The sequence below is a fragment of the Thamnophis elegans genome, chromosome 11 (genome assembly GCF_009769535.1).
Source record: "Thamnophis elegans isolate rThaEle1 chromosome 11, rThaEle1.pri, whole genome shotgun sequence".
In the NCBI taxonomy this organism is placed as follows: Eukaryota; Metazoa; Chordata; class Lepidosauria; order Squamata; family Colubridae; genus Thamnophis; species Thamnophis elegans.
Window position 1 is genome coordinate 44669546 of NC_045551.1, and position 27892 is coordinate 44697437.

At 37.9% G+C, this 27892-nt stretch overlaps 1 protein-coding gene across 2 annotated transcripts in view; it reads right to left on the minus strand.

The window, feature by feature from the left end:
• Positions 1-1292: 1292 nt before the first annotated feature.
• Positions 1293-27892, minus strand: part of TMTC4 (transmembrane O-mannosyltransferase targeting cadherins 4) — a 50219-nt gene continuing 23619 nt past the window's right edge. For both annotated transcript variants that reach the window (XM_032226509.1, XM_032226510.1), the window contains 13 exons: positions 24926-25023; positions 22664-22756; positions 20135-20296; positions 18924-19126; positions 15689-15860; positions 15469-15600; positions 12137-12216; positions 10618-10725; positions 9323-9464; positions 6343-6457; positions 5307-5419; positions 3780-3849; positions 1293-3258 (listed from right to left, as the gene is read on the minus strand). In XM_032226509.1, coding sequence (XP_032082400.1) covers positions 3113-3258; positions 3780-3849; positions 5307-5419; positions 6343-6457; positions 9323-9464; positions 10618-10725; positions 12137-12216; positions 15469-15600; positions 15689-15860; positions 18924-19126; positions 20135-20296; positions 22664-22756; positions 24926-25023 — 1634 coding nt within the window. In that variant the 3' untranslated portion in view covers positions 1293-3112. The remainder of the gene's footprint in view (positions 3259-3779; positions 3850-5306; positions 5420-6342; positions 6458-9322; positions 9465-10617; positions 10726-12136; positions 12217-15468; positions 15601-15688; positions 15861-18923; positions 19127-20134; positions 20297-22663; positions 22757-24925; positions 25024-27892) is intronic.

Genomic DNA, 27892 nt, shown 5'->3' on the forward strand with positions numbered 1-27892 from the left:
GACATAGACCCTATAGGAAAGTATTTCAAATTTGGGCCAGATATTTTGAGCTTCAAATTGGACTTGAAAAATTTCTAACAAAGTTGGAACGGCTTGTGTGAATTCAAAACAACTGCTTCCATCCTGAAGGTAGGAAGGTATTTTGACACCATTTCTACTCAAACTGGAAATATTTTCCCCCAATTCTATCAGTACTATCCAGTGTAATATCCAATTATTACTGATATGATAAATACAGCACAAGAATAGAATAGAATTTGTTCATCTGGTTGTAATTCTTATTGGGTCCAGCTAGTAAGGATGACAAAATGGGGCATAATTTCTGTTCTAGTAAGCATCTGTGATACTCACATGGGCTGGTCTAAGACAGTTCTACTAGGAAAAGAACGGATAAGAAATAAAATATCTTTCTCTCCCTCATTGTGGAGCCTGGTTATAAAATCTTGAGCAGTGCCTCCTGTGTTCCCATAACAGAATAAATTATGCTACTTCTGATCAAATAAATTCAATTTTGCCATAAATTATTATCAAATGCTAGGAGTATTTTAAAATCTAGAAGATTTTGTAATTGAAGCCTTATTAAAATGATACAGGTCAGGAAAAACTCACTAAACAAACGGGGTTTTTGAATGTCACAAAGCTTTGACAGCCTGTGACATTGATTTCTATTATCCAGTCAGATATTTTGTCTGACAAGATTGGTATCTACATCATTCTTTTTTTTACAAAATTATTAAAACAATAGACTTTTAAATGCCAAGAGACCCTCAGTACTTGTATATAAATAGATAAACTGAACTGTATATGGGAACATTTTGAACACAGTTGTCACTTAACATATGCAAGTACTTCAGAAATGATTCTATCTCTATCTTGAATCTGTTCATCTAATGTTGAATAAATGAGACCTGAACACATTTAAAGCTGAAAAAACAAAATTACAATATTATGGTACCCTCAAAATTGCAACAAGCAACATGCATTTCCTGACAGTTAGAACAATTAATCAGTGGAACAGCTTGCCTCGAGAAGTTGTGAATGCCCCAACACTGGAAGTCTTTAAGAAGATAGCCATAGCCATTTGTCTGGAACGGTATAGGGTTTCCTGCCTAGGCAGGGGGTTGGAATAGAAGACCTCCAAGATCCCTTTCAACTCTGCTATTGTATTGTGTTGTATTGCATTGCCAAATCCAGAGGTTTCCATTCCCAAAGAATTGCTCTTATTGAATGAGCATGAATCTGATGCATATCAGCAGGAAGAAACCTTTCAGGCAATTTTTCTGCAGATTTGGGGGGGGGGGCATGGTTTCACATGCTACTTGGATTCTGCACATGCGCAGATAAGGCTTTGCTTGCTTGCCCAGCCTGGTTCCTGGTGGGTCATAGCCTGGTGCTGGTCCACGAGATTGAGGAACTCTGCTCTATAACTACCTTGTCTGATGGAATATTAATATCTAAAAAAAGTCCATGATAGCTAAAACAGTGCAACACTGAATAGAATCTATTGTTTGAATATTTTAATATTTAATATTTTAATAAACTAAGAATCCTTTAAAAGTCCTCTTTCCATAGTGGTCCTTCTTTTAGAAGAACCTGAAACTGGGGACTAAGATTCTAGAATACAGTATATGCACATCATATTTCTTTCTTTCTCAGTATCCTGGCTCAGTGCATATCGTTTTCTTTCTCCTCAGCACAGAAAAATACAGACTCCACCCAGAATAAATATGGACATGGAAGAACAAACTATTTCCCGACCCTTAAGTTATTCGACAAACTTAGATATAACACTAACAGTATGTTTTTGGCATCTCTATACTCACCAAGAGGACATGAAGAAACTTCAAGAAATTGTATGGATTTAAGCTGCTCATAGGGCCACAAAAACAGGCACCAACATATCAAACCCAGAGAAAAAAAGCCTCTTTGTCTTAAATTGGACTCTCAGCTGAAGTGCTGAAATAATTTATGCCACCTTCCAGGCACCCCCCCCACCCCCAATTTTACAACTTCAAAATAGCAAGCCTTCCTTTGTATCCCAATCGAACACTGACTTTAACATATGATAACAAATTCATAGGAGCACTATGAATTCTAAGAATTCTTGCAGAATGTGGAAAAATCTCGACCTGCTCATTTTCAGCAGGTTTGTTTACAACACATGGACAGCAATTAAAGCCTGGCCAGAAGTCAAAGCAACTTCAACTTCTGGGTTATCGAAGCAAATCATCTCTTCCTCCATGTACAGATCAATTTTCCCTGCTCAAAGTGTTGTCCTTATTAGAAGGTCATATTGCATACAGGTAGTCTTTGACGTCCAGTTATCTGTGTCATGGCAGTTTGAAGTTATTACAACCACACACACACACACAAAAACTTACTTACAACCCACCCTCAAAGTTACGACCATCATACAACCTCTGCAGTCATGTGACTGCAATCTGGGCTATTGGCAACTGCTGCGCATTGATGACAGTTGCATTACCTTGCGATCATGTGTTAACAATCTGCAATGTCCCAGCTGGCTTCCCACCAGCCATGTCAATTGGGGGAGCCAGGTTTGCTCAACAACTTTGTAGTCTGCTTAATGTCACCGCTAAAATGGTTGTAAACTCTGAGCCAGTCATGGGATGTCTCGCTTAATAACCGCATCCCTTTCGGGACTAAAATGACAGTCCCAATTGTAGTTGTAAGTCAAGGGCTACCTATACCAGGATTGCACTGGAGTTCCTATTGAAAGCAAACAGTTACCATCCACTTCCATTTCTGAAACAGGGGACAGTTCTCTGTTCATACGCTTTGCTGAAGGCAATTCTTCATTTTAACGTGGACTCTACCAGTGCAAATGATTGAACATCAGTATAAATATTCATCAAATTTCATCACTTTCTCAAAACACCCCCTCCCCTAAAAGGAGAAGCAAGCCCTTTTAATTCTCTAAATGAAATGTTCTAAACTAGGGCTCCCTCCCCCCCCACTTTGAAATTCTAACGCTAGAAATTTCAAGAAACTTCTGAACGGTCCATGTTGTTGTGTTCTGTGACAATGCCTCTCCATCTGTAGCCACGTTCTGTGAAATCTGCATTCAAAGCCTGAGAAGAAACCTCAGGCATCACCCTTTTTTTTGCAGTTGGTCCAGTTTCTTTTTTAAAAGACTGTAGTTCTCCCTGGTCCCAGCTGCTGTGGGGTCAAGCTTCAGAGAGACGTCATAGTGTTTCTTGGCTAAGTCGAAATTTCCCCAGCGATGGTACAGCACAGCTGAAACAGCAAAGAAGATTTTTTTTGTTAGCAGCGTTGCTGACGAGCCGACAATCTTGCCAATTACTTAGAAAACATTGAAACATTTGGTTGGCGGTCGGCACAGTGGCAGGCTGCTCTGTAGCCAGCTGGAGCAGACAAGTTTGGAGCCACTCAGGCCAAGGAATGACAAGAGTAGATTGTGCTAGAGCCATCAATGGCTGTTTTTGTCAGGAGAGCTCATTGTGCTTTGCAAGCACAGGACGAACCAATTTGCCACCACTGATATGCACCACCTCTGGGATGCAGCCGGCAGCCTGCCTGGTTGGCCTGGCATACAATGTGATCAGCTTGACACTATTGGAAACCCGCTCTAAGAACCCCAGTATCTTGTTGGCAATTTGTTTAGCAAGCAGGCGGACGAGAAATCTAGCTAGCAGAAGAATGCCTGCAAGACACTGAATGCGAAAAAAAAATCAACCAGTGTCTGATTTTTTTTTTTTAAAAAAAGTTTGCACCAGGGGAGCGATAAAATGTCTTACCCAAATTGCCATGGTAACTGGCAGCCGTTGGATTGGCTTTAATTGCCTTGTGGAACAAAGCTTCGGATTCCTGAATAATTCAGAAAAAGAGATCAACAGGACAAGCTATTTTTGTAGTGCCTACAATGTCAAGTGCAACCAAACACCCCCAATTACCTCATGCTCTATGGTCTATTAATGTGATTATGTCACCCTATTTTATTTTTCCACATGCATTCACACTTCCACTTCTCTCTAATGGAGATACGGACAATATAACGTAATTCACAGGCCGATCCAGCTGTTGGTTGGTAGTTGCTGTCAATTAGACAGTAATTACTTTAGTGTTGGTAAGAACACAAAAACACTTGTGGGCTGCACTAGAAACCAAAGGCTTCTACATTCCAACAAATTTAGTCTTAAGAAAATTGATGGTATGAATCTAAGGTTATCAGATCTAAGCTGCAAAAGTCCAGACCATCTCTCGGTGCAGAAAACAGATATCGAATCCTGCCTTTCATGTGGATTTTTGCATTTAGTTACTTCTAATGACATTATAGTATTTGAGGTACATTCACTTGTAAACTGGAGCAAAATATTTTTACAAGAAAATCCCCCCCTTCCCCCCGAGTCAACAACTCTAACCTAAAAGGATTTCTAGCTTTACAAAATAATTTTCACTATTTCTTTAACAATTTTTGTTTCATATCTGTTCATAATTCTTCCCAATTTTCCATTTTCACTTGAGGCTGAAAATAACTAGCTTAGCCTGAACAATTGAAAACAGTGGGCATTGTCATGATTCATTTTTCAAAATGATTTCTGTAAGGCGTACAGATCCTTTATGGATGACATCCTTAAGGCTTTAAAGACTATATTTAAGTCAATTTCCTTTTGTTAAAAGAAAGGAATTATTTAATAGGTAAGATCAAAAGAACGGTAACCACATGCAACCTACATTGTTTTAAATGTTTTTATCATAAAGTAGGAAGAAAAAACTATCTTGTATTTCAAACAATTTTTGAACTTGATGCTACTTTTATTACAAAAGACTATCTAAAAATTAGCATCAAGTTCACAAATTTGTTGAAGAACAAAATAGTTTCCCCCCACCCTCATATTTGTGGTTTGAGCTTCTTTCATATAATAATTAATTGTAATAACTGAGACATATTTGTATCTGGATTTTGGATTTCTCTAGAAGAGACTCACGCTTGTATATTTCTATCACCTAATTAAAAAAAATAGCGCTTCAGTTTAGTCAGATTGAAAAAAATGAAATTGACCTGGTAACAGCTGTTAGGAACCAGGCAAGGACATTTGGATAGGACTTACATTTTCTCTTAAGATTTCTTTCTCCTGTGATTTCGGAAAAAAAACAACTCTGGGTACAAATACATATTTTGCTGTGTTGGCTTCCAACTTAAATCCACTGGCAATCTTTTCACTGAGTCACATTTCTGAGGACATATTTAGTCCTCGAATCATTGAGAAATAATATTTGTAGGAGTTATATATCTACAAATTGTGGTTAGAAAAACACTTTACCTTATATTTCTGTGATTTCCCCAGTACATTTGCCAGCGAAAACATAAGAGAATGATCATTCGGTATTAACTCCAAAGCTTCCCTTCCAACTGTTTCTGCTTGTGCCAAGTTCCCTAGGAAGAAATTAAAGGAGAGAATGAGATGGAATGAGGGTGAATAGCTATTTTTAATCAAAAGAAGATGCTTAGCTATTTTCCTTAAAGAAAGCATTGAAGAACAAATCAAATGATTAAAAAAATGAATTGCAAGTGAAGAGTATTAAAATTTGCATGGTATTTTTTTCTAGATGTAAAATATAAAATAAATGTTTAGCTACTATGCATTTATATGCATTTAAAACAACTTCATGATTAGAATGTGAATATAACCAGATTAATAACTCTTCATATCAAACACAGAAATGAACTGAAGAACACCAACATGAAATAAGATTTTGTCAGCAACCCGAGGGTCTGTTGGAAAAAAAGAATAGAATGACCCATCAGCAGAATGAAAGATTTTCTAGCTGGTTAGTAAATTGACAGCTACTAGAATGATTTTTTCCCTCCTTTTTTAATTGAATTTTGTTTGAAGCTAAACAAATTAGGACTCTTAATCAATTAATTTGATACTGAAAGATCCAATCCATCATGAAATAAAACTGACATAATACATTGTGAGTCTTTTCAAAAGATGCTTGCCTGAAACCTCTGCATCCGTTATGATTCCAAACACTAGAATATAATAATAAATTTATTTCTTGTTTAATTTTGAAATTTGCCTCCAAGTACTGAATCATTACTTGCCAATGTGTTTTGGAACACAAGACATTGATGGGAAACTGATCTCTAAGGACACACTTCTGGCACAGTGGCAAGTTTACCTACAGATTGTGAGATATGTTGTTTTACAGTAGCTGTAAAATCTTGGGTTGGTGACATTCTAGTTGCTATTTTAGAATTAAAGCCCCAACATCATGTAATCTAAAAAAATGAGCTGGAAATCTAAACAAGATGCAGAAAAAAAATACTCTGGAAACAAGAAAAGCAGATTGTACCTGTATTGTCAAGCAATATAATCATGTTGTTCCAAGCCAAACTATGTTGTGGTTTCAACACCGTAGCGTTTCTCCAGGCATTCAATGCATCTATGTGGCGATTTAGATCAGCATACTGAAAGTAACACAATTGGCTGTGAGATAACAAGCCAAGGAAAGTGACCCTTGCTCAGGTCCCACTGTATGAGAGTCTCTGCACACCAAATAAATCTGCACTGTGAGTAGCTATAATTCCAGAAAAGTGTTTTTATAAATGCCAAATGTGGGGGGGAAATTACACTAAGAATTGCACGTAATTGTGTATTGGGTGGAGGAGTTTGCATATTTTCTGAGCATTTGCCCCATTCTCTATAGAAAGGTCCCCAGTCTGTAAGTCTTTGGGTTGTGTTCTGCTTTGGGCTTGACCATTAAGAGGGGCTTCAGAGTACACAGGGTCTCACAGAGCCCCCATCTGCAATTCTTTAAAGAAGCCGCCTCTCTTTCAAGGGTAGTGCCCATATTGTGGGTCAGTGCTTCTGCCCTCTCTAAAAGCATGGTGATTGGGAGAATGTCCCAAAGGACCTCCTTCGCGCTTAAAGCAGAAAGGCTGCATATTCTGATTTAAACATTGAAACGGCCCAACATTCTGTGCTTGTCTTGTTTTAGAAGGAAGATTAATGTTTATTGATTGCAGAAATTGATTGCTTTTCCAATTGATACAATCTAGGTGTCTTACATGTTGGAATGCAAAGCAAGCAAAACAAACAAGCAAACAAAACCACAAACAAAAATCACCAGAATAATAATAATAAGTGCGGGGCTGGGCAAAATTTGCCTATTATTTACATTTATCCAGTTATTGTCTGAAATATTCAGGTTGGTTTAGGAATAGGACACGGATGATCTATCCATAGTTTATAATCCAAGAAGCTCCCAGAACCCATATTTTCAGGTTTGTGGGAGAAGTTGAGTTTTGTGCAGCAACCAGAGATCTTGTGGTGGCATAACATCCCAAACTGTGACATTCGCAATCCCTAGTTGGTGCTAATCTTTGGCATGACGGTACAGTGTTAAGAAATAAAATTACTTCTCATCCCAATTTGGTGAGCGATAATAGGGGAGAGTTGAACACCCCTCCCCAAAAAAAAGACTGCCAAAAAGAGCAGTTGGGAGAAATACTAATTTTATTAAAGAGCATTTATCCCTGCTATTGTTAAATTAATACTCTCCTCTAGCCCTTTTCTCCCTAGACTTTTAGATTCTTCAATTACAGGTAGTCCTTGACTTATGACTACAATTGAGTCCAAAATGATGTTAAGTGAAGCATTTGTTAAGTGAGTTTTGCTCCATTTTACAGCTTTCTTGCCATAATTGTTAAGTGAATCATCGCAAATGATAAATTAATAACATAGTTGTTAAGTGAAATCTACCTTCCCTATTATTTTGCTTGTCGAAAAGTTGCAGAAGGTGACCACATGACCGTGGGACATAGTAACGGTCATAAGTATGAACCAGCTGCCAAGCATCTGAATTTTGACCATATGAGCATAGGGATGCTACAAAGGTGAATCCCTGTATCTGGTTAAGTTAACCACCTGGTTGTTAAGTGAATCTGGCTTCCCAATGACTGTGCTTGTCAGAAGGTCACAAAAGAGGATCACTTGTCTCCTGCAACCATCATAAAATGAACCACTTGCAAAGCATCTGAATTTTGATCATGTGACCAAGGGGATGCTGCAAAGGTTGTAACTGAAAAGTGGTCATAAGCCTACATTTTTTAATGTCATCGTAACATTGAATGGTCACTAAATGAACTGTTGTAAGTCGAGGACTACCTGTACTTCAGTAACAGTGGTGGGTTTCAATTTTTTTTAGAACCTCTTCTGTAGGTGTGGCCTGCTTTGTGGGAGTGGCTTGCCAGCCATGTGACTTAGTGGGAGTGGCTTGCCAGCCATGTGTCTGGGTGGGCGTGGCCAACTTGTAAAATGTGGTGAAACTCACTTAACAACGCTCTTGCTTAGCAACCAAAATGTTGGCTCAGAAACTCTGCCATTTGAAGCACGCAAGTCTTAAAGCTGTCAAGTTACAAGACACTTGCACCCCTAACTCTTTAGAAAAAAAACCCCAGGGGTGTTCAAACTTGACAGCTTTAAGACTTGTGGACTTCAACTCGCTCTTCATCTTGTTGATGTGTGGACGGGCGGGGGGAGGGAGCTGGAACCGGTTCTAAACGGCACTGTAGATTTGTGGAACCTCTTCTATAGAAGAGGTTAGAACTGGCAGGAACCCAACCCTGTTCAGTAATTATATAGGTCAGAGGCGCCCAACCTTTTGGGCACCAGTGATTGGTTCCGTGGAGAGAAGTTTTTCCATGGACTGGAAGGGACGTGGTTTTGTGTGCTGCCTGCATCCTGCAGATGGGCTTCGCTTGTTTGCGCGGCCCGGTTTCTGGCATGCCGCGGATCAGTACCAGTCCATGGACCAGGGGTTGGGGACCCCTGATACAGGACACAGTGTGCTGCTAGTTTTTACCACTTTAATATATAGTTTTACATATTGTATATTCTTGTACGTATATACAGTACAAGAAACATTTAGTTCCTAAACAAGAGTCTTTACTTGAGCATTTCTGGGACACTAGAAGATTCAATGTGAGGTTTGGTTTGGTTGCCCTGATGCAATCCTATATTATAATTCACTCTATTAAAATTTAGACTACAACTTCAGTGTGTGAAAGATCCTAAGAAGTCTTTCTAAGCAAATCCAAAGTCCAAGAAATTACTCTCTAATAAGCAACTGATCAACATTCAAAACTTACTGCATCTTATGTATCTAGGACAGTATTTCTCAACCATGGCGACTTTAAGATGTATGGACTTCAACTCCAAGGTGTTACTTTCTGGGGAATTCTGGGGAGTTGACGACCAGACAACTTAAACTTGCTAAGGTTGAGAAAGGCTGATCTAGGATCATTAGCAGAAAGATAAATAAGTACACTTACTAAGCGTCCTAGATTATAGTAACAATCTGGGTATTTTTTCCTGTGTCTAATTGCAGTCCAGTAGCTTTTCTCTGCTTCTTCATACCTTCTTAAGCTATTCTGCACTATCCCTAAATTCATCCATGCTGCTGCAAAATCAGGCCTAGGCAAAGAGAGTTGTGAACATTTTAGCATATCAAGTACAAGTACAGCTTTGATGCCCCTTACTTATTTATAAAATTAAAAATGCAATCTGAATTTAAAACTGTAAAGTAATTTAAGTATTTTTTTAAAACAAAACAATAATGTAATAACATGCTACATTAAGGACAAGGGAGTGGGGGCGAGGGGAAGAATAATAATTTAAATACAAGAAATAGACAAAATGCACTTAAAGCCAGGCTGAATATAATTACCCTACAACTGTGATGGCGAACCTATGGCACGTGTGCCAGAGGTGGCACACAGAGCCCTCTCTGTGCGCACATGTGCCATCACCAGCTGCTCTTCTGGTTTCTGGTGCGCAGCCAGCTGGTCTTTGTGCTTGCTGGAGTGCTGGAAACCCAAAGACCACCCCCTAGCTGATGCGCCGGCATGCGCGAAGACCAGCTGGCCAGAGTGGGAATGCACACCAGCCAACTGGGCTTCGGGTTTCCAGTGCTCCAGTGTGCGCATGTGCATGGGCGTTCCGTTTTGGGCACTCGGTGCTGAAAAGGTTCGCCATCACTGTCCTATAACTAAAGTGAAGGGAAACATATTCTATAATCCATAAATAATTACAGAGAATCTTTGTTCTCATTGCTTCTCGGCCTTTTGGCTAAGATCAAGGTCAGAGAATCCTTGTTCTGTGTTTGAATTAAGCTAAGTTCTCTTGGCGGGATTTAAAGAAGGGCATCTGAACACAGAGGGGATGGTCCTTCAGTCTAAATCTTCCTTATGCCAAAGAAGCAAACCAGTAGCCAATGGCACTGATCCCCAAAGTATATGACAAGAATTAATATAGCCCCATTTTGTAGAAACGGCACTATTTCCACACCCTTCAAGGCCAAATTTCTGGGAAATTCTGGAATCTTCTCTTATCTCAACCAGACTTTTGGAGTCTAGACCATGTATATATACATCATAGACCATTTATGAAAAACATCCTGAAAAAGACAGCATTGTGTAATCTGGAGAAGGAATGTTCTAGAGTTTCCTCTAATGAAACACTTTACACATAACTGCATCACAGAGTATATTCCAGAAGATTAACTAAGACAACATCCAGATAATACCACAATATGTTGGTGCCCTACAGCTTGGCATTTAAAACATACTGTATTTGAACAGCTAGTGAGAGAAGTTCTTCAGCTTCATGAAGTTCATTTTTTTCTTTCAAGATATTTCCCAAGTTGTTCATAGCGTGTACGTATTTAGGATTCAATCTGGGATTGAAAAGACAAAAACCAATTCAAGAATGATTCAGTCAAAGGAGCCAGCTCTCCTAATTTTATCTGTCTATGCAGCCACAATTCTTCTCTTCCACTGTCATTTTTATATCAATTGGAGACAGATGTAGGCATGTAATAACACCTCAAATATGTATTAAACTGCCCACACAACCCCACTCAGGACTGGACTACTGAACACCTCCACCCCAAATCAAAATGAAACAAGTTAGATAGGCAGGAAAAGTCTCCAAAATGAGCATCAAATGCAATTGTTTCTGTGTACATGCATTTTTGTAGTCTGGCTTTCATCATCAATGCTTTATTGCTCACTACCTGTTGTACAGGTAGCCCTCAACTTACGACCGTTCGTTTAGCAGCCTTTAAGGTTGCAAACTACTCATTGTACTTATAACCTTGTCAGCATCCCCATGGTCACATGATCAAAATTTAAAACCTTGACAATTGCATCAGTTATGATGGTTGCAGAGCCCCCGAGTTGTATGACTGCCATTTGCAACTTTCCCTATTGGCTTCTGACAAAGTCAATGGGGGGATGCCTGATTCATTTAACAACTGCAATGAATCACCTAACATCTGAGGTAAAAAAGGTTGTAAAATCAGGCCTGACTGATTTAACAAGCACCTTGCTTAGTGAGAGAAACCCTAGCTCCAATTGTAGTCATAAATTGAGGACAATCTGTATTAAGGACAATACCAGAAAGTGTAGCTTCACCATTAATTAAAGTCTGGAACTGAACTTCCTCATTATTTGATTTTTTTTTTAAAGGCAACTCATTTATTTCATGTGTCCATAACTCAATTTTGTAATGGCAAATCAAAAGAGAATAACCAACATTTTCTATGCTGTTTACAATAATGCTGAATCTGTATGTCATTTCCAGCACACAATTGCCCTGCAATCTGCTATCCATGTGGTAGTACACATTCTAGTAATAAGAGGTGGTGTCAACGTTCAAATGTGTCTTCAAATTTTACAGATATGTACTTTTATCCAGTTAATACAATTAATATTTTATAAAAATATTTTTCCTGGACCACATCACCAATATTTTTAAATCACTGGGTTAATTTCCAAATTCTTATAAGCCACTTTTATTTTTATTTTTTTATCAAACTAGTTTTACCTTAATGCACTATAAAATCCCAGCCACTGTTACAAGATACACTGTTTAGCTTTGTCTGTACTAAACTACAATGGTTCATTTAACAATGCATTGTTAAAACAAACACAGCTTAGAATGTATTTACTTAATACATCCGCAATATTCTATTATCACAGGTGATGATCTTTCTGATGGTCAAGTTCTTACCCTGTATCTGCTTTCTGATTTTTTTTAAACAAACCAACAATTAAAAAAACACACAGACTCCAAATCATCCATACCTTACAGCCTCTCTGTAGTAGCTGATTGCAGCACTTTGATTGCCATTATCAGCCAAATTTTTGCCAACATTATAATGGACCTGAAAGCAAAAGTCAGAATCATATCATTCTAGACAGTAATTTTCTTTCAACGAATAGGACTTTTGGTTTATAGAAATTTGATTGGGACAATTATAGCAATTTAAATAGATTGCATTTTTTATTCATGTATTTTAACACGATACTTGGTATAACTATCGATGATTGTGTAAGAGACAGATGTTATTGTTTTAGATAAAACAAGAGTCGAAGGGGAAAAAAAAGAGAATATTGAAAGAGCTCTCTCTTAGCTTTAAATGTAAAGGCTCTGGTCACCATTCATATGTCAGGAAAACTTAATGGGACTTAGAACTTATCCTCATCACCACCACTTTCAATGGTCATAAATCCTTATCAAAACATTCATGAGCCCCAGGTGGACAACTCCTGGAGAAATGCCACAACTGTATGCATCCTAGTTTCCAAGCTAGTTAAGGTTCTGCAGAATTCTAGCTTATTTGAAAGCTGAAAGATATTTTTCTGTCAGATATCCATGCTGCAATTTGTTGGAGAATGAAAAAAAATATTCTCAATGGTTAATTGGCTTGATTACGGAACCTGTTCTTTGATAATGGAAATGCTATTCAAAAAGTGACTAAGATTGCATTTTAATTACATATCTAAGTCAAGTAATTCCCAAATGAAAATCAAATTGATGCTGATATTGGCAATTGTCTATGATGTTTATGTCAGATTTAAATTTACTATATTTTCAGTTGGTTCTATAATTGCCTTTCTCATGCAGTCAATCTCAAAAATAAATATTATGATTTCAAAATTAAATCTAAGAATTACAACCTTTGTAATTAAGAAAACAAAATTAGGAGTTACATATACAAGTTCTATGACTATAATGGATTGCTTTCTGCAACAAAAATGTTAAAAGGTTAAGTTCAGCTGTGTGTTAGAATATAATTATACAGTCAATATATTTTCACATTTTGTCTTGGTGGGAACTGTACTCCAAATTAAATTGAAAATGGGTCCCCTGTTTCAGGAAATATTAAAAAACCAATGCCGTTTACCAGTGGTGGGTTTCAAAAAAATTTCGAACCTACTCTGTGGATGTGGCCTCCTTTGTGGGAGTGGCTTGCCGGCCATGTGACGTGGTGGGAATGGCTTGCCGGCCATATGTTCTCTCTCTCTCTCTCTCTCTCTCTCTCTTTCCTTCCTTTTGTCTCTCTGTCCCTTCTTCCTTTTTTTCTTTCATCTCTCTCTCTCACTTTTTCTTTCTTTTTTTCTTTTTTCTTTATTTCTTTCTTCCTTTCTTTCTCTTTCTCTCTCTATGTGAGTCTGTGTGTGTGTGTGTGTGTGTGTGTGTGTGTGTGTGTGTGTCAGTGGTGGGTTTCAAAATTTTTTGGAACCTCTTCTGTAGGTGTGGCCTGCTTTCCGGGTCCACTGGTGGAACCTCTTCTAACCAGTTCGGTAGATTTGACGAACCGGTTCTACCGAACTGGTGCGAACTGGTAGGAACCCACCTCTGCCGTTTACTATAAATATGTATTATAATTACTAATATAAGCCTGTATCCCTACAGAACATTAAGGGGAACATTTATTGTTGAATGTAACAATCTAAGCAGAATACTAGCTCTTTATAGAATTAAAAGACTTATTTCTATTTTGATTTGATTTACAATATCACATTTTCTTCATATTGAAGCTTATATTCCAGATTTTTTCTCATTAACCTGCCTTTTGACATATACTAGAGCAGTGGTTGTCAACCTGTGGGTCGGGACCCCTTTGGGGGTCGAACGACCCTTTCACAGGGGTCGCCTAAGACCATTGGAAAACACATATTTTTGAAAAAATACAGAAAACATAAAATAATTTTATGGTTGGGGGTCACCACATCATGAGGAACTGTATTTAAAGGGTCGCGGCATTAGGAAGGTTGAGACCCACTGTTCTAGAGGAAGACGTAAGAAGGAATAGCAATAGTTCCGCTGCTCACATTTTAGACATAAGCAACTGCAATGAGAGTAGGATGAAGATCATGTAACATCTGTGCCCAATGAATACAATATATTATTAATAGCTTTATTAACAGCATCCAGTTGCTTTTAATAATGCAGAAAACCTCCGTACAAATAACATAAAATCTGAGTTATTTGCAACCATCTTATGCTCGTAAGTAAACAAAATCTTCAACACCCGTTCCCTCTTGAGGATACTAGCTTAATAATTGTTAAGCTTAGAAGCAAAGTAGTATAATTTATTCATGGACCCTTCAAACATCCAGATCGAAAAGTGTATAAAAGCATTTGAAGTTGTTGGTCTATACAATAAGGGATATGTACGCCCCAAAGCCATTTGTTCACTGGATTTATTATGCTTAAAAAATGCTATCCAGCTTGTGACTGTGTGTCCCACACCACTGTATCACAAAAGATCATATAATCCTCATCATTTTTTAACCACATTCAAACATCAACAATATTCAAATTAAATCTAGTGATGGAGAAGCAAAAATAATTTGAGGCCTGAAGGCAAAGCTTTAATTCAGGCAAGATGCCCATGGCATTTCAGAAATCAAGACTGTGTTAATTAGTGTGCCTGTATCCAACCAATAAAATTGGATGTGACACCCTCTCTAAAGCACACAATGAAGATGTTCTTGTTTTTCTATTCCAGAAATATGATACTACCCTGTTTCCCCGAAAATAAGACCTCCCTGGATAAGACCAATTGGGCTTTTGAGTGCATGCGCTAAAATAAGCCCTCCCCAAAAATATTGCAACACAGCAGCAACCGTGAGGTGACCACGCCCGCCTCCTCCTGCACCTCAAAAATAATAAGACCTCCCCGAAAATAAGGCCAAGTGCTTATTTTGTGGGTTAAAAGAAAATAAGGCCCTGCCTTATTTTCGGGGAAACACACTATTCTTATTAGCTATCATTAACACAGCAACTGTACCACTAAATAGGACTTGAAACATTGCTCACTTATTATAAAAAATGGTTTTAATGTGACCTTTTATAGAATGCATAGGATTTTACTCCCCGGAGTCCTGTTTGTTAATTAGGAAATGAAATAATAAAAATGTATACAGAAAACAATTGAGCTAAAACAAATCAATAGGAATAAATGCCTTCATTAAAATGTTCAGGTGCTACTTTAGTTACTAAAACTGCTGATATGATAGAGAATAATCCTAAAGTGATTGGGCAAGAAGATAAATACCAGAAATGATAATTATTTACCATAATGGAACAATAGGAATTATTATTTTTAGAAAACGCAAATGCTTACTTTGGCATTCAGTGGACAGACAGACAAAGCACTTCTAAAGAGCTGCTCCTCTGATCTCCATTGGTTACTACGGATGATGCAACGCCACACATTTATCAGTAAGAGGCCCAGCAGAGCAGCAACCAACAATTTCTTGAGAAAGAAGACACTTATTAGAAATCTCAGCCTTTAAATCTCTTTTCCATTTTTTTGCCCACCATTAGGATAATGTTGCTTGTACCTTATTCTTAGCTTGTTTACACAACAGACAAAATCCATATGTAATCAATATGCAGTAACCAATACTGGGGAGATAGGTGACCCTCTCAGCAACAACAAACCCAACTCTAAAAAATAGGTTACTTGCAGGAAGAAAAGGAATGATGAGAAATCCCAATCCCAGGGTAAGGATTCTGAAATGCAGAGGGGAAAAAAATATTTTACAACATGGAATAAAACTCTTACTACAATATATATGATGCAAGAAATGCAATTTAGATTTGGAATGAGATCTTTAAGCATCCAGCCATACGTTGCCAGGGAGCTCTGCTATCCCCTGTCCTTCTGTGGGGTTCAGTAACATCAAAAATCCATGACTGTCTGACTCCTTTCCATTCTTTCCCCATGGGTCCCCGGGGACGGGGGGGGACGACGACGTAGGGAGCAAGTGATGACAAAACATACACAGCTAATGTACTACTGCAGGGGTGTCAAACTCAAGTCTCGCGGACCAGATCTGTCCCGTGGTTAAATCTGGCATGCGGAGCCAGCATGGAAATAGCAAAGGACCGGCGTGCTGTGCCTCTGGCAGCCAAAACGGGACATCCGATTTTTGCTCGCCAAAAACAGGCCATCCGGGGGTTGCACGTACCCCCCCATCCTATTTTCACCAGCAGGGTGCTGCAGAAAGTGTCTGTCTCGTTTCTCCCCACCTCGGCCTGCAGAGGAGAACTACAATGCTGATCTGGCCCTCGAAGAAATCCAATTTGACACCCCTGTACTACAGTCAAACGTAAGGACATCAGTTCCTAACAAAAAGCTTTGTGTCATTATGCCACTAAACCAATGGTGGGTTGCAGGCGGTACGCCCTGGTATGGGCATACCGGAGCCTGTCTGGAGCACTGGATACCGTTCCGGTACAGTGCTCCGGAGGGCCCATGCTCCTCACCGGTCTTTTAAGTCTTTGGCGCTTCTGCGCACGGTGCATACAGTGCCTGCACGATGCTCTGCTGAGCAGATGGAGTGTCGCAGAGGCTCGCAGAGGCAGTAAGATCTGTGCGCGTTCTGGCCATGTGTGCGTGTGCGCTGCACGTGTCCATGTAGACAACGCCGGGCCCATTCCAACTATACCGGTTGGAACGGGATCCAGAACCCACCACTGCACTAAACGCATGTTGCCATTTGTCTAAGTTTCCATTCCCCAGAAAGAATCAACATGGGGGGGGGAACATATAGGCTTCTCAGCACAGTCCTTAACTTCCATTATTAAAGGATTGCATCCATTTAGAAACAAATGATTCAATCTAATAATTCTGTTGAAACTATCCTCTTTATTCTGAAGAAATTATTATCTCTGTAGAAGAGCTGTAAAAGCTGACTGCTATTTAATTATGAGTTTCACAGGTTTATTACAAGGTCTTTTTCATTATTGTTTGTTTTCATGGACTGTGGCTCTCTGTTTTGGTCCCCCCCCCCGCCCATATCAATGCGTAGACACAGCAGATCAATGGCCTAAATCTAGCTATTTCCTTTTAACGTTTCAGGGATATTAAAGACCAGTCCTAGATATTATCCAGGAACATACTGCATATCCAGAACAAAACACATTTTGATGGCTGAGAAAAATATCAGTATCAAGGAAAATGTAAACATCCAAGGGTAATATAGAAAAGAAAAAAAAATCTAAGGTGTGTAGAGTAAAAATCTGCAGAACAGAAAGTATGCATGTATGTGGAGGGATAGATGGGTGTTAAGCAGAAGTGGGTTGCTACCGGTTCGCACCGATTCAGACGAATCGGTAGTGGATATTGGGACTGGGTCGCCAAATTGGTAGGGCCGGCTGACTGGCCATGCCCCCAAACTGGTTCCCCGTTCGGTTTTTTACTCATTTTATAATGTTCTGCACATGCACAGAACAATTAGCAGGCAACTGCGCATGCACAAGCAACGTGCAGTGGGCACACGCTCAAGTGAAGTGAACCGGCAGTAACACCAGCAGCAACCCATCCCTGGTGTTAAGATAAATAAACTAGATATTTATTCTCTAGTCTCCTGGTCTTTTCAATTGCCTATTGAAAAACATTCTGTAGAAATGGGTCTCTCCTAAAAAATGTTGGATGGAGTAGTGGAGGTTTTGGCACAGAGACAGGGTGACTGGCTTCAAATGGGACTCACAGTGTACCATAAATAATCTCACAAAAATATAGCAATAGCAATAGCAGTAGACTTATATACCGCTTCATAGGCCTTTCAGGCCTCTCTAAGCGGTTTACAGAGAGTCAGCATATTGCCCCCAACAATCTGGGTCCTCATTTTACCCACCTCGGAAGGATGGAAGGCTGAGTCAACCCTGAGCCGGTGAGATTTGAACCGCTGACCTGCTGATCTAGCAGTAGCCTGCAGTGCTGCATTTAACCACTGCGCCACCTTGGCTCTTAAAATTCATAGAAAGAAAGTTTTCAATTTCTTCCCAGCAAATTCTCCCACTTCTCTTTCATTCAATTGCATTATCAGGACAATCCTTCCTTGCAAGTTATGGGACTATACAATAATGCACGTAATGTGCAGTGAACAGTTCAAGAACTGCGATGCAAGTAAAATTATTATTTTAAAACTAATTCTTGTTTTTAAAAAATTGCAATCTCAATCAAAGCAGATGTGCACAGAAAATGTCTAATTTGAACCCAGTCCCTTTTGTCAATTAAAACAATTGCAGATGAGAGAATTATTGCTGATTATCTAATCAGCACAGAAGTGTACCTTAAGAATTCAATTCTGTCAAGCACCTTTCATTTGTTTAAAAATGACAAGATGTTTTCCCATTATTTTCCCTGGATCTGTTTACCAACAAAAGAGTAATCATCCTGGGGCAAAATTCCATTTAAAACTAACACGACCAATGTAAATAATTCTTTTTTCAGCTTCTTATTTTTTTCTTTTGCCAGAGAAACAGTGCTGAAAAACATCACAGATCTATTATACGTTATTCTGAGCACAAATTATTATTTTTACCTCCTACAGAGTTAAGGAGCTCAAAATGTCCTTCAGGAGGAAGATAAAGCAGTCACTTTCCCCTTCAGGTTTTCTTCCCCATGGCCAGTAGAAATGGAGATGGGCCCCAAATTAGGAAAGTACTGCTATAAATATTTATTGGCACTGTATTTGCTAAGTGATATTGATTCCACTAATTCCACCAAGAAGAGTGGTGCTAAATGTCGTGCAATAATGTCTTACCAACACGTTGACCCAAATTTACCTTCTTTTCTGGCCATCTTTTGAACCCAAAGCTTGGCACGCCAGCAGAATCAGGCACAGCCAAAGAAGCACCAGAGCAATTATTCTCCAGTCACTGACTGATTTAATAAGGGGCACGCAGCCCATTGACCAATCAAAACACAGCCACCAGGGGCATAGCAACAGCCAAGCATTCAGAGAGTAGTAGTAATTATAATTCACAGCCTGTCAATGAAAGGGAAAAATATATGTACATATATAACAGCTCGTGGGAATATCAAAAACAGGGAAGGGAATCAACATTTCACGAATGAATCTGAATTTCAAGGAAAACTTTCCAGCTAATTAAACCGAATCAAACCAAAGAAACTTCACAGAGACTCAACCTGGTGGTGAAATGTAATTCAGCCAGTTCACACCTATTCGTTAACTTTCTAAGTAGTTCAGAGAACTGGCTGTTGGAAGAAATCTCATTTTGTTTTTGTCCCACTTTACAGGGTTAATTCTGTAAAGAAGGCGGGAAGGAAACATTCTGGTGTTGTTTCTAGGCTAATCTTCATTGCCCTGCTTACAGAAACTCTCTCTCCGGTTAACCCTTAGTATATTGTAATAGCTAATGTGAAGTGCCCATAGACGTGATTGATGTTGAGTTGGCCACGGCCACCTAGTCACGTGACCACTGAGCCACGCCTACCCAGCCGGTCATTAGGGCAGAGAACCGGTTGTTAAATTATTTGAATCCCACCACTGAATGTAAGTAACATAATGTTATCTCGGTGTGAACAGAATGACCTTGCAGGTCAAGATGATTTCACTTCCTTGAGAAATAATGTATAATGTATGTGTGAATCACAGGCCACCATGGAAAGTTTAAAATTCAAGATGGTTGTAGTGATCACACAACTGGATACAAGCCTCTTGTGTATATGCTATTAAAAGAGGCACAGTTTCAATGTGGGAGAAGTCATCTCTGTTTTCATTTCTTAGATTCTAACCCTTCCTCCCTGTTGGCCCTGATATGAACTTATACAACCACATGAGATCCTGATCCACCCAGCCTCATTATTGTCTATTTTGATCAGCTACCTCTGGTAGACATATTTTTCCCCAAACTATTATTGGCATAGATGGACTTGAACAGGGAACACAATTTATACAGCACATTCACATTGCTGCTGTCTGATCTTTTGAACAATCATTAATGTTGGCAAAACCCCCTATTTTCCCACTTACCCTTACAAACGGACTGGTTGCAAATGAAGCTGGGTTATCCACTTCTGTAAATGCTGGGGGCCCTGTGCCCATAATTTGCCAGCGGGCATATAGAACAGTGGCTCCTCCAGATAACAAAAAAGTAATTCTGAAAAGAAGTCCTTTTCTAAACACCACTAGGCTCTATGAAGAAAAGAGAAATGATAATTATTAAAAAAAAAAAGAAATCTAAGTTGTTAACTGCTTTTTACTCTTAAAAATAGAAACAGAGCAGGTAAGTATGCATAGACTGGGTAAGAATGAGAAAAGTTAACTAGCTCTCGTTAAAAACAATTGTAACAGCCATTAAAACAATCAAGACTGTGGGAGAATAGCGATAGCACTTAGACTTATATATGATTTCACAGTGCGTCACAGCTCTCTCTGAGTGGTTTACAAATGTCAGCATATTTTTCCCCAGCAATCTGAGTCCTCATTTTACTGACCTCGGAAGGATGAGTCAACCTTGAGCAGGTCAGGATCAAAGATATAATAACAACATCTTGCATGCTCCCCATGGGACCCCCAAGGTTTTTGGACAAATCATGGTTTAAGTGCTTTCCAGAAAGCTAGAGGCATAAATGTTTTGGATCATGGCCCAAACTAAATTCCATAGCTGTATAAGAATAACGAAGTTTGGGAAGCATCTATCATGATATATTTTGCTATAAAAGATATTGAAATACAGTTCCTCATTGCAGAAACATCCACGTCAGTGTTACTTGCTGATTGAATTTATGTTGGGGTCATTTGATTTTATTGATCTGTACATTTATGCACTGGCATGATTGTTGGATAGTATAAAATGTCATTAAAAACAAGCATTCTGTTTTATAGTACTGTACCACAATAGGGAAACTTAAGAAATAATTCTATAAATTTCAATGCTTTCACAAGCTTAATAAAATAAAAACTTCTACTTTCACTGAAATCAACAGAGAAGACATTTGGAAGGAAATTTGGTGGAAATATTTGTTAGCTTGCTAAAGGTTTTTAAAATAATTATTTAACATTACCTTCTATATGTATCAATACACTTATTTCAGATATGTCAATGTGAATGTATACAAACTCTATATAGTATTGCCATTGCTTTAACTGTTCATAATTTGAAAAAGTATATTTTTACACTTTTGCTAGATATTAAAAATATTTATAGATGTCATGTAACAGAATTCAATAGTAGCCTGGAATGGTATTTAATTTTTTTTAAAAATTATTTGACAGAGAATATTAATAGTGTTTAGTATTTGACATTAATAGCATTTTATAATATTTTGAATTTGTTAGATGACATGCAATCCTTTATGACATCTGGCAGTTATCTGATACTACTATTCACTGTGTTTGATAACTGAGAAAACAAATTAAACAAGGAAGAAAGCCAATATTACAGTTAACAGTCAGGTTTCAAAAGCTGTGGACAGATGTCACATTAAAGCTTTGATATGATACTTTATTTGTTGTTTTTTAAAAACATTCAGCCATATATAATGTTTAATTTTTTAAAAACTGTTTATTAAACTTGCCCCCTATTGATCATGCAATATGATTGAAGTGTGAGGTAAAATAAAATATGCAGTGCTGTCAAATCTCTTGGTGAGAATACAAGTCACTTAAGTGAGATGGCAATGTAGAAATTTGATGAAAACAAACAAACAAACCTATCTGATTATTCCCACAGGAGCAACAGTGTAATTTTTGCAGATAAATCTCTCTTACGCTGACTTCCTCTACTGTTACTTTCTAGAAGTTTGGGATTTCAGTTGTGAACCTTTATATCCAATCTACGTGCACGTTTATGGAAAACCATGCTCCTTGCATTATATGTCATGCCTGACTGAACAGGTACTTTTAATATCATTACTTGCAGAAACTTCTCAGCTATAATGAAATATCCAAAGAAATCTATTCTGGGCATTGGTGCATGCATTCTATTCCTAAATTTAACATTCTGATTCCAACTATCATTTTATTTGGAGGTAAACTCCACTGAAATAAATGGAAACCATGTGCTAAAAGCAAGATTAGGATAGGCAACAGACTTAAGTAACTTAGTTGAACAGCATTTTGTAATATTCTAGTTTTAACATGATGGCTTTTTGAGAGAGAGGAGGAGGAGGGAGGAAGGGTAGGAGAGAGAGGGAGGGAGAGGGAGAGGGAGAGGGAGGGAGATATATTTATTACATGCTAACATTCTCTACCAAAATCTAAACTACTAATGATGGAAGCAAATGGATAGATGAGGGTCAATGGAATGTCTTGCTTGACCCCTCTCTTGGGCTCGGCCTGGTCATCTCTTACAGAAAGGCAGGATTGCCCAACATTTTCCTTCCCCATAGCTTCTTGCTGGCAAGGCAATCATTTGTGTGTTTGCATACAAGCCACCAAGGGGTGAGAAGCACTGTCCTGACTTCTGACCCTAATGGGCAGAGTCCACTATGGTCATAACTCAAGGACTACCTGTATCTCACACAATACCTTATTCAATCTAAAAACAAAGGGACTTACCTCTACTGACTTGTCCTTATGAATTATCTTCAAAACAACTTCCAAAATATTGAGCCTGTTGATCACGACAGCATCAAACAGAGCATTTAAACCCTAAAAATACAAAGAGAACCAAGTAATAAGAAAGAGAGAAAGAATCTCTCCCCCACCCGAATGGTATGAATGTTGTGTTCTATTTTTAATTATGTATTGCTCTTATGTGTTATTGTTTGTAACCCCCTCCCCATGAGTTGTAAGCCGCCCTGAGTCCCCCCAGGGAAAAGGGCGGCCTATAAATAAATTTTCAAATACTCAAATACTCTCTCTCTGTATGAGAAAATATAAAACTAGGGATAAAAAGAAAATCTGGACAGAGAATGGAACTTTTGAAATATACAGTATTTCTTATTTATGAATATTTCAGAGTACATTTATTAACCATTTTTCTGGTAAACATTTTTGATAAACATTCTCCAAAATAATAGAAATTATGTTTATGATTTAAATTATTTGTGTGCTTGTGTGTCTCTGTGCGTGAGATTATCCAAAAATAAAATCAATTTTATTTACTGGTGTTTAGCATTGGGTAAATATGTAGCCTTATTCTCAGCAGTATAAAATTGTCCCCCAAAAAAGTCCAATCCATCTATCTATAATCAACAATGTCCTGTTGAATTTACTGGGACTTACTTTCAGATGACACAGGAGAGAACTGTAGTCTTAATTATGAGATGTTGAACATAAAGAGAAAGTGGTAAATAAAAACCCGCAACTTGTGTAGCAAATTGAAACTGATATTCAGGAAGAATCTCTTTTTTCAGTATTAAGGGCTCGCAACATAGCTGATAATCCAATTAAACTCTATTTATGATCTAAAAACTCTGAGCTGTGCTACATAATATAGGCATATTCCCCATTTTGCAGGAAAATCATCTTATACATTTGTCTTGAGGCATTTAACAAATCCCAAACATATTTCTGTTTACAATTTTACTTTGGAGGAAAAGCCAGTTCCATACAGAACCTGCACAAGTGTGGTTTATTTCAATTGGTTAGCAAAAGAGTTTGATCCTAGTTTAATCTAAATTTGGATAAACACGGGACAATTTCACAAATCTGCAGATAATCTAAAAGGCCTGACTGCTGTCACATAAAAAGCCTTCACTCTCCTTAAAAGTCTATAGCGTCACCATTAGTAAATTATTTAGCAATGGGGGTCAGGAGGTTAGTTGAGCCCATGAGGTGATGCTGATTTACTGTGGATTGGTGTTGTGCTCAGTTGCCATTGTGCGTTTATTATACTGTTATTTTATATTGTGTGTTTTTTAAACTCTATCTTAGCTGCATAGAGTTGCTATTTTAAATTGATTAAAATATACAATAAATCCATAATGCTTTGAATAGATCATCTGAACTACAGCAAAATGTGAATGCCTTGGATTAACCAGTAAATTGCTGATTTTAAATTTTGGATCAATCTGGAAATTGATCCCGGTGTTATTAGAAATATTAAATAATGGAAGACTAATATGCACACACGCACACACATACACATATAAAACTGATATAGACAAATCCAGTCATTTGTGATTTATAAATCATTGTTTATACTACAGCATACTAATATGGATAACAGAGATATAGGTGCAGAGATATATTTCCTACCAATGCAAGTTTGGTACTTTCTAGGTTACATGATGTTTTACAATTTAATGTTCATCATCCTAGGAAAAAACATTTTTTTCTCCACGTATCAAAGCTTTTACCTTTTTTTGACATACACTGTTCAAATCTCATAAAATAGGCTTAAACTATTTTTTTTTTCACTTCAAATCATGCAACCCAAATATTTCTTTCTGCAAGGTACAGATCATGAGACGAATGGACTTTTTTGAATCAAATTAATTTGCACTTGAAAATGTCCACAATTTTCCAGAAAACCCAAATCTTTGTCAATATAGCCAGACCATGATTAAATCAAATTATGGCTTAGTGCAGTGTCTGGTCACTCATGACAGCAAGGATAATAATAAATAAGGGGAAGCAGCAATGCACCTTTAAAAAAATTTCAGAGCAAAAGAAAGTTGCTGAAATGGTAAGAAATCCTGAGTAATGTGGATGAGAGAAATAAGATTTGTTGATCATAGTCTCCTTGACCATTTCTTTGATATATAGACAATATATAGAATTTATTTTTCTGACAGTGGAAATACAAGAAATGTGTCTTTGTGTACAACACTCTAGTTACCGCTGAACTGAGTTGCCAAAAAATCTTAAAATTACCAGTATTGTAACTCCTTGTTCTTTGCACAGCATCGCCATAGTGCCAAGGAAAACACTCAGTAAAACCCAACTGATGGAGACCTGGGATCCTTCTTTATCTATCAATTTTAAAAGAAAAGACAAAAGAGAGAATATATACCAGGGGTGTCAAACTGCGTCACGCACTGGCCATGCCCAACTCGTTTAGCAAAGGGGGGGGGGAGTCACAATACGTCAGATGATGACAACGTGCAACATACATTTTGCAATTTGTGACTGCAAAATATAACATATATAGTTGTAATTATTTACTGTTAAAATGATGGTTTTTGTATTTTTCAAGTGTTTTAAAAAGCACTTTCAATTGTGTTTTTTCTTTGAGAGTGTATATGCATCTTTATTATGCTTTTGCTTTATTTTTATCTTTCTATTATTTATTTAAAAGCACTAGAAAAATAAAAAAATAACAATATTGGTTCTCTTGTCATGTGCTTAATATTCTGGACCTAAGCAGACATCGTGTTGGCTCGTTCTAAAATTTAAAATTTCTTTTAAATAGTCAGCCACTGTCCCTGACTTGGCTATTTCTGCTGAATGGATTTCTAACTTCTGAACTGCCTTCCTAAGCAAATCCACCTGAACTATCTTCACTTACCACCATCTTAATCAATAAGGAAGGAAGATAGAGACAATACACTGATTCTAAACCAATATATTAGACCTCAATAGATGTAGATTTAGCTCATGAAAAATAGATATACTATTGGAGAGTAATTCATATGAAATGCAAGCATTTCTTTTTTCAGATCTTTGCTCCCAGGACCAGCTTGCTTGCTCCACGCTATCACACAGTTTGAAGAAGCTGAATGCCCTTATGGCTAAGACTGAAGACACTTTGCTTTTTTAAAATCAATCGCTATCAGTCAATTGATCCAATAACCTGTAATTTTTTTTTCATTGCCAGGGTATTCTATAAAAAACAAGATATATGTTGCAGCGCTCAAAACAACAAACGTAGCTTTTGCATCTCAATCTTCGAAAAAGTAAAGCAACAAAAAAAAAAGTGCCAATTATGACTCCAAAGATACAGTACATGCCAAGTGTGTTAATCAGTTTAATGAAGCACACATTCTACAACTATGCTGTTTCTCCCACCATGATCTCCTGTCAGAGAATGGAACTCATTTGTGGTTGGCACCTGAACCTAGTTTAAACTGGTACACCATATTGTGGGAAGGCATTCTGCCACCCTCAGCAGATGGTCACAAGCTTAATGTATGCCAAAGATTTGCTGCAAGCATTTTGATTCCTGTTCCAAAAGATACAATGCCCACAAGTGCTTCTGTCATTTTATAGAAGCGAATCTAGCTTATATAATTGGATTATTATTCAAACTATAAGATTGTGAAATTTATACATTCTGTTTATGTTTCAATGAAAGTTGTCCTGAGATAAAGGCCTACAGGTAATCCTCAGCATATGACCATAATTGAGCCCAGCATTTGTGTGGCTAAATGAAGCATTTGTTAAGTGAATTTTGCCCCATTTTGCGACCTTTTGTGCCACAGTTGTTAAACGAATTTAGGCAAGAAAAACAAAATGCACAGGTACATTATAGGTGGTAGCTTGCTCAATAATAGTAACTGTCAAAGAGATTTTGGATTTCCTGACAATTGGAACAATTAATCAATGGAACAATTTGCCTCCAGATGTTGTGAATGCCCCAACACTGGACGTCTTTAAGAAGATGTTGGATAGCCATTTGTCTGAAACGGTATAGGGTTTCCTGCCTAGGCAGGGGGTTGGACTAGAAGACCTCCAAGGTCCCTTCCAAATCTGCTATTGTATTGTATTGTGTTGAATCACCGCAGCTGTTATTAAATGAATCTGGTTTCCCCATTTGCTTGTAGGAAGGTCACAAAAGGTGATCACATGACCCTTGGACACTGAAACCATCATAAATATGAATCAATTGCCAAACGTCTGGATTTTGATCATGTGACGATGGGATATTATAAGTGAAAAACATTCATAAGTCACTTTTTTCAGTGCTGTTGTAACTTTGAAACAGTCGCTAAATGAACTGTTGTAAGATGAGGACTACCTGTATTTAGATTGCAAGCTCAGCTGAACATCCATACCTGAAGCCTCTTACTATGTTGAACGTCTGTAACTTGCAGTATAAATAGAGTTCAAAACAGGTAGTCCTCAATTTACAACCATCCACAAAGAGAACCATTCAAAGCTACAACTACAATGAAAAAAGGAACTTACAAATGCTGCAGCATTTCCCGTCACAGGATCGAAATTCAGTTGCTTGGCAACTGGCATGTACTTATGACCACTGCAATGTCCCCATTTGCAACCTTCCTGGCTGGCTTCTGCAAGCAAAGTCAATGGGAGAAGCCGAATATGCTTAATGACCTGCTGATTCACTTAACGATTACATTGATTCGAATCAGGACAAAAGGGTCATACAATTGGATGCAACTCATTGAACCACCATCTTGTTTTAACAAGTCTTAATTGTGATTGTAAGTTGAGAACTACCTGTACTGTATTTGTTGTTGTTGTTTTTTTAAAAAAAGAGTAATTTTTAAAAAAAAATCTATATTAAATCATTTTTTAAAATCTTCCTGGCTTGACGATAGGGTAACCAGAAAGAGAGCGAACACACAAGGACCACTCTGATCTTTACCAGTGTGTTAAGGATCATGTTATAAAAATGGGATCATTCATGTATCCCTTCAATTTTTCATTCCATTTTAGTGCCATTTTATAATAATATGTTTTTTTGAAGACGTTACCATTTGGGCCATGTGATAACAACAATGAAGAAGAATGAAAGAAAACCCCGCAGCTATTTTCTTCATCATTAGCAAGCACTATTGATTGGAAGTTTGTTTGGGTAGCCGAGCTCCTCCTGATGAAAATAATGCTGCATTCTCCCCCCCCCCCCGCCCACTTTGGAACCACAAAACTGAAGCA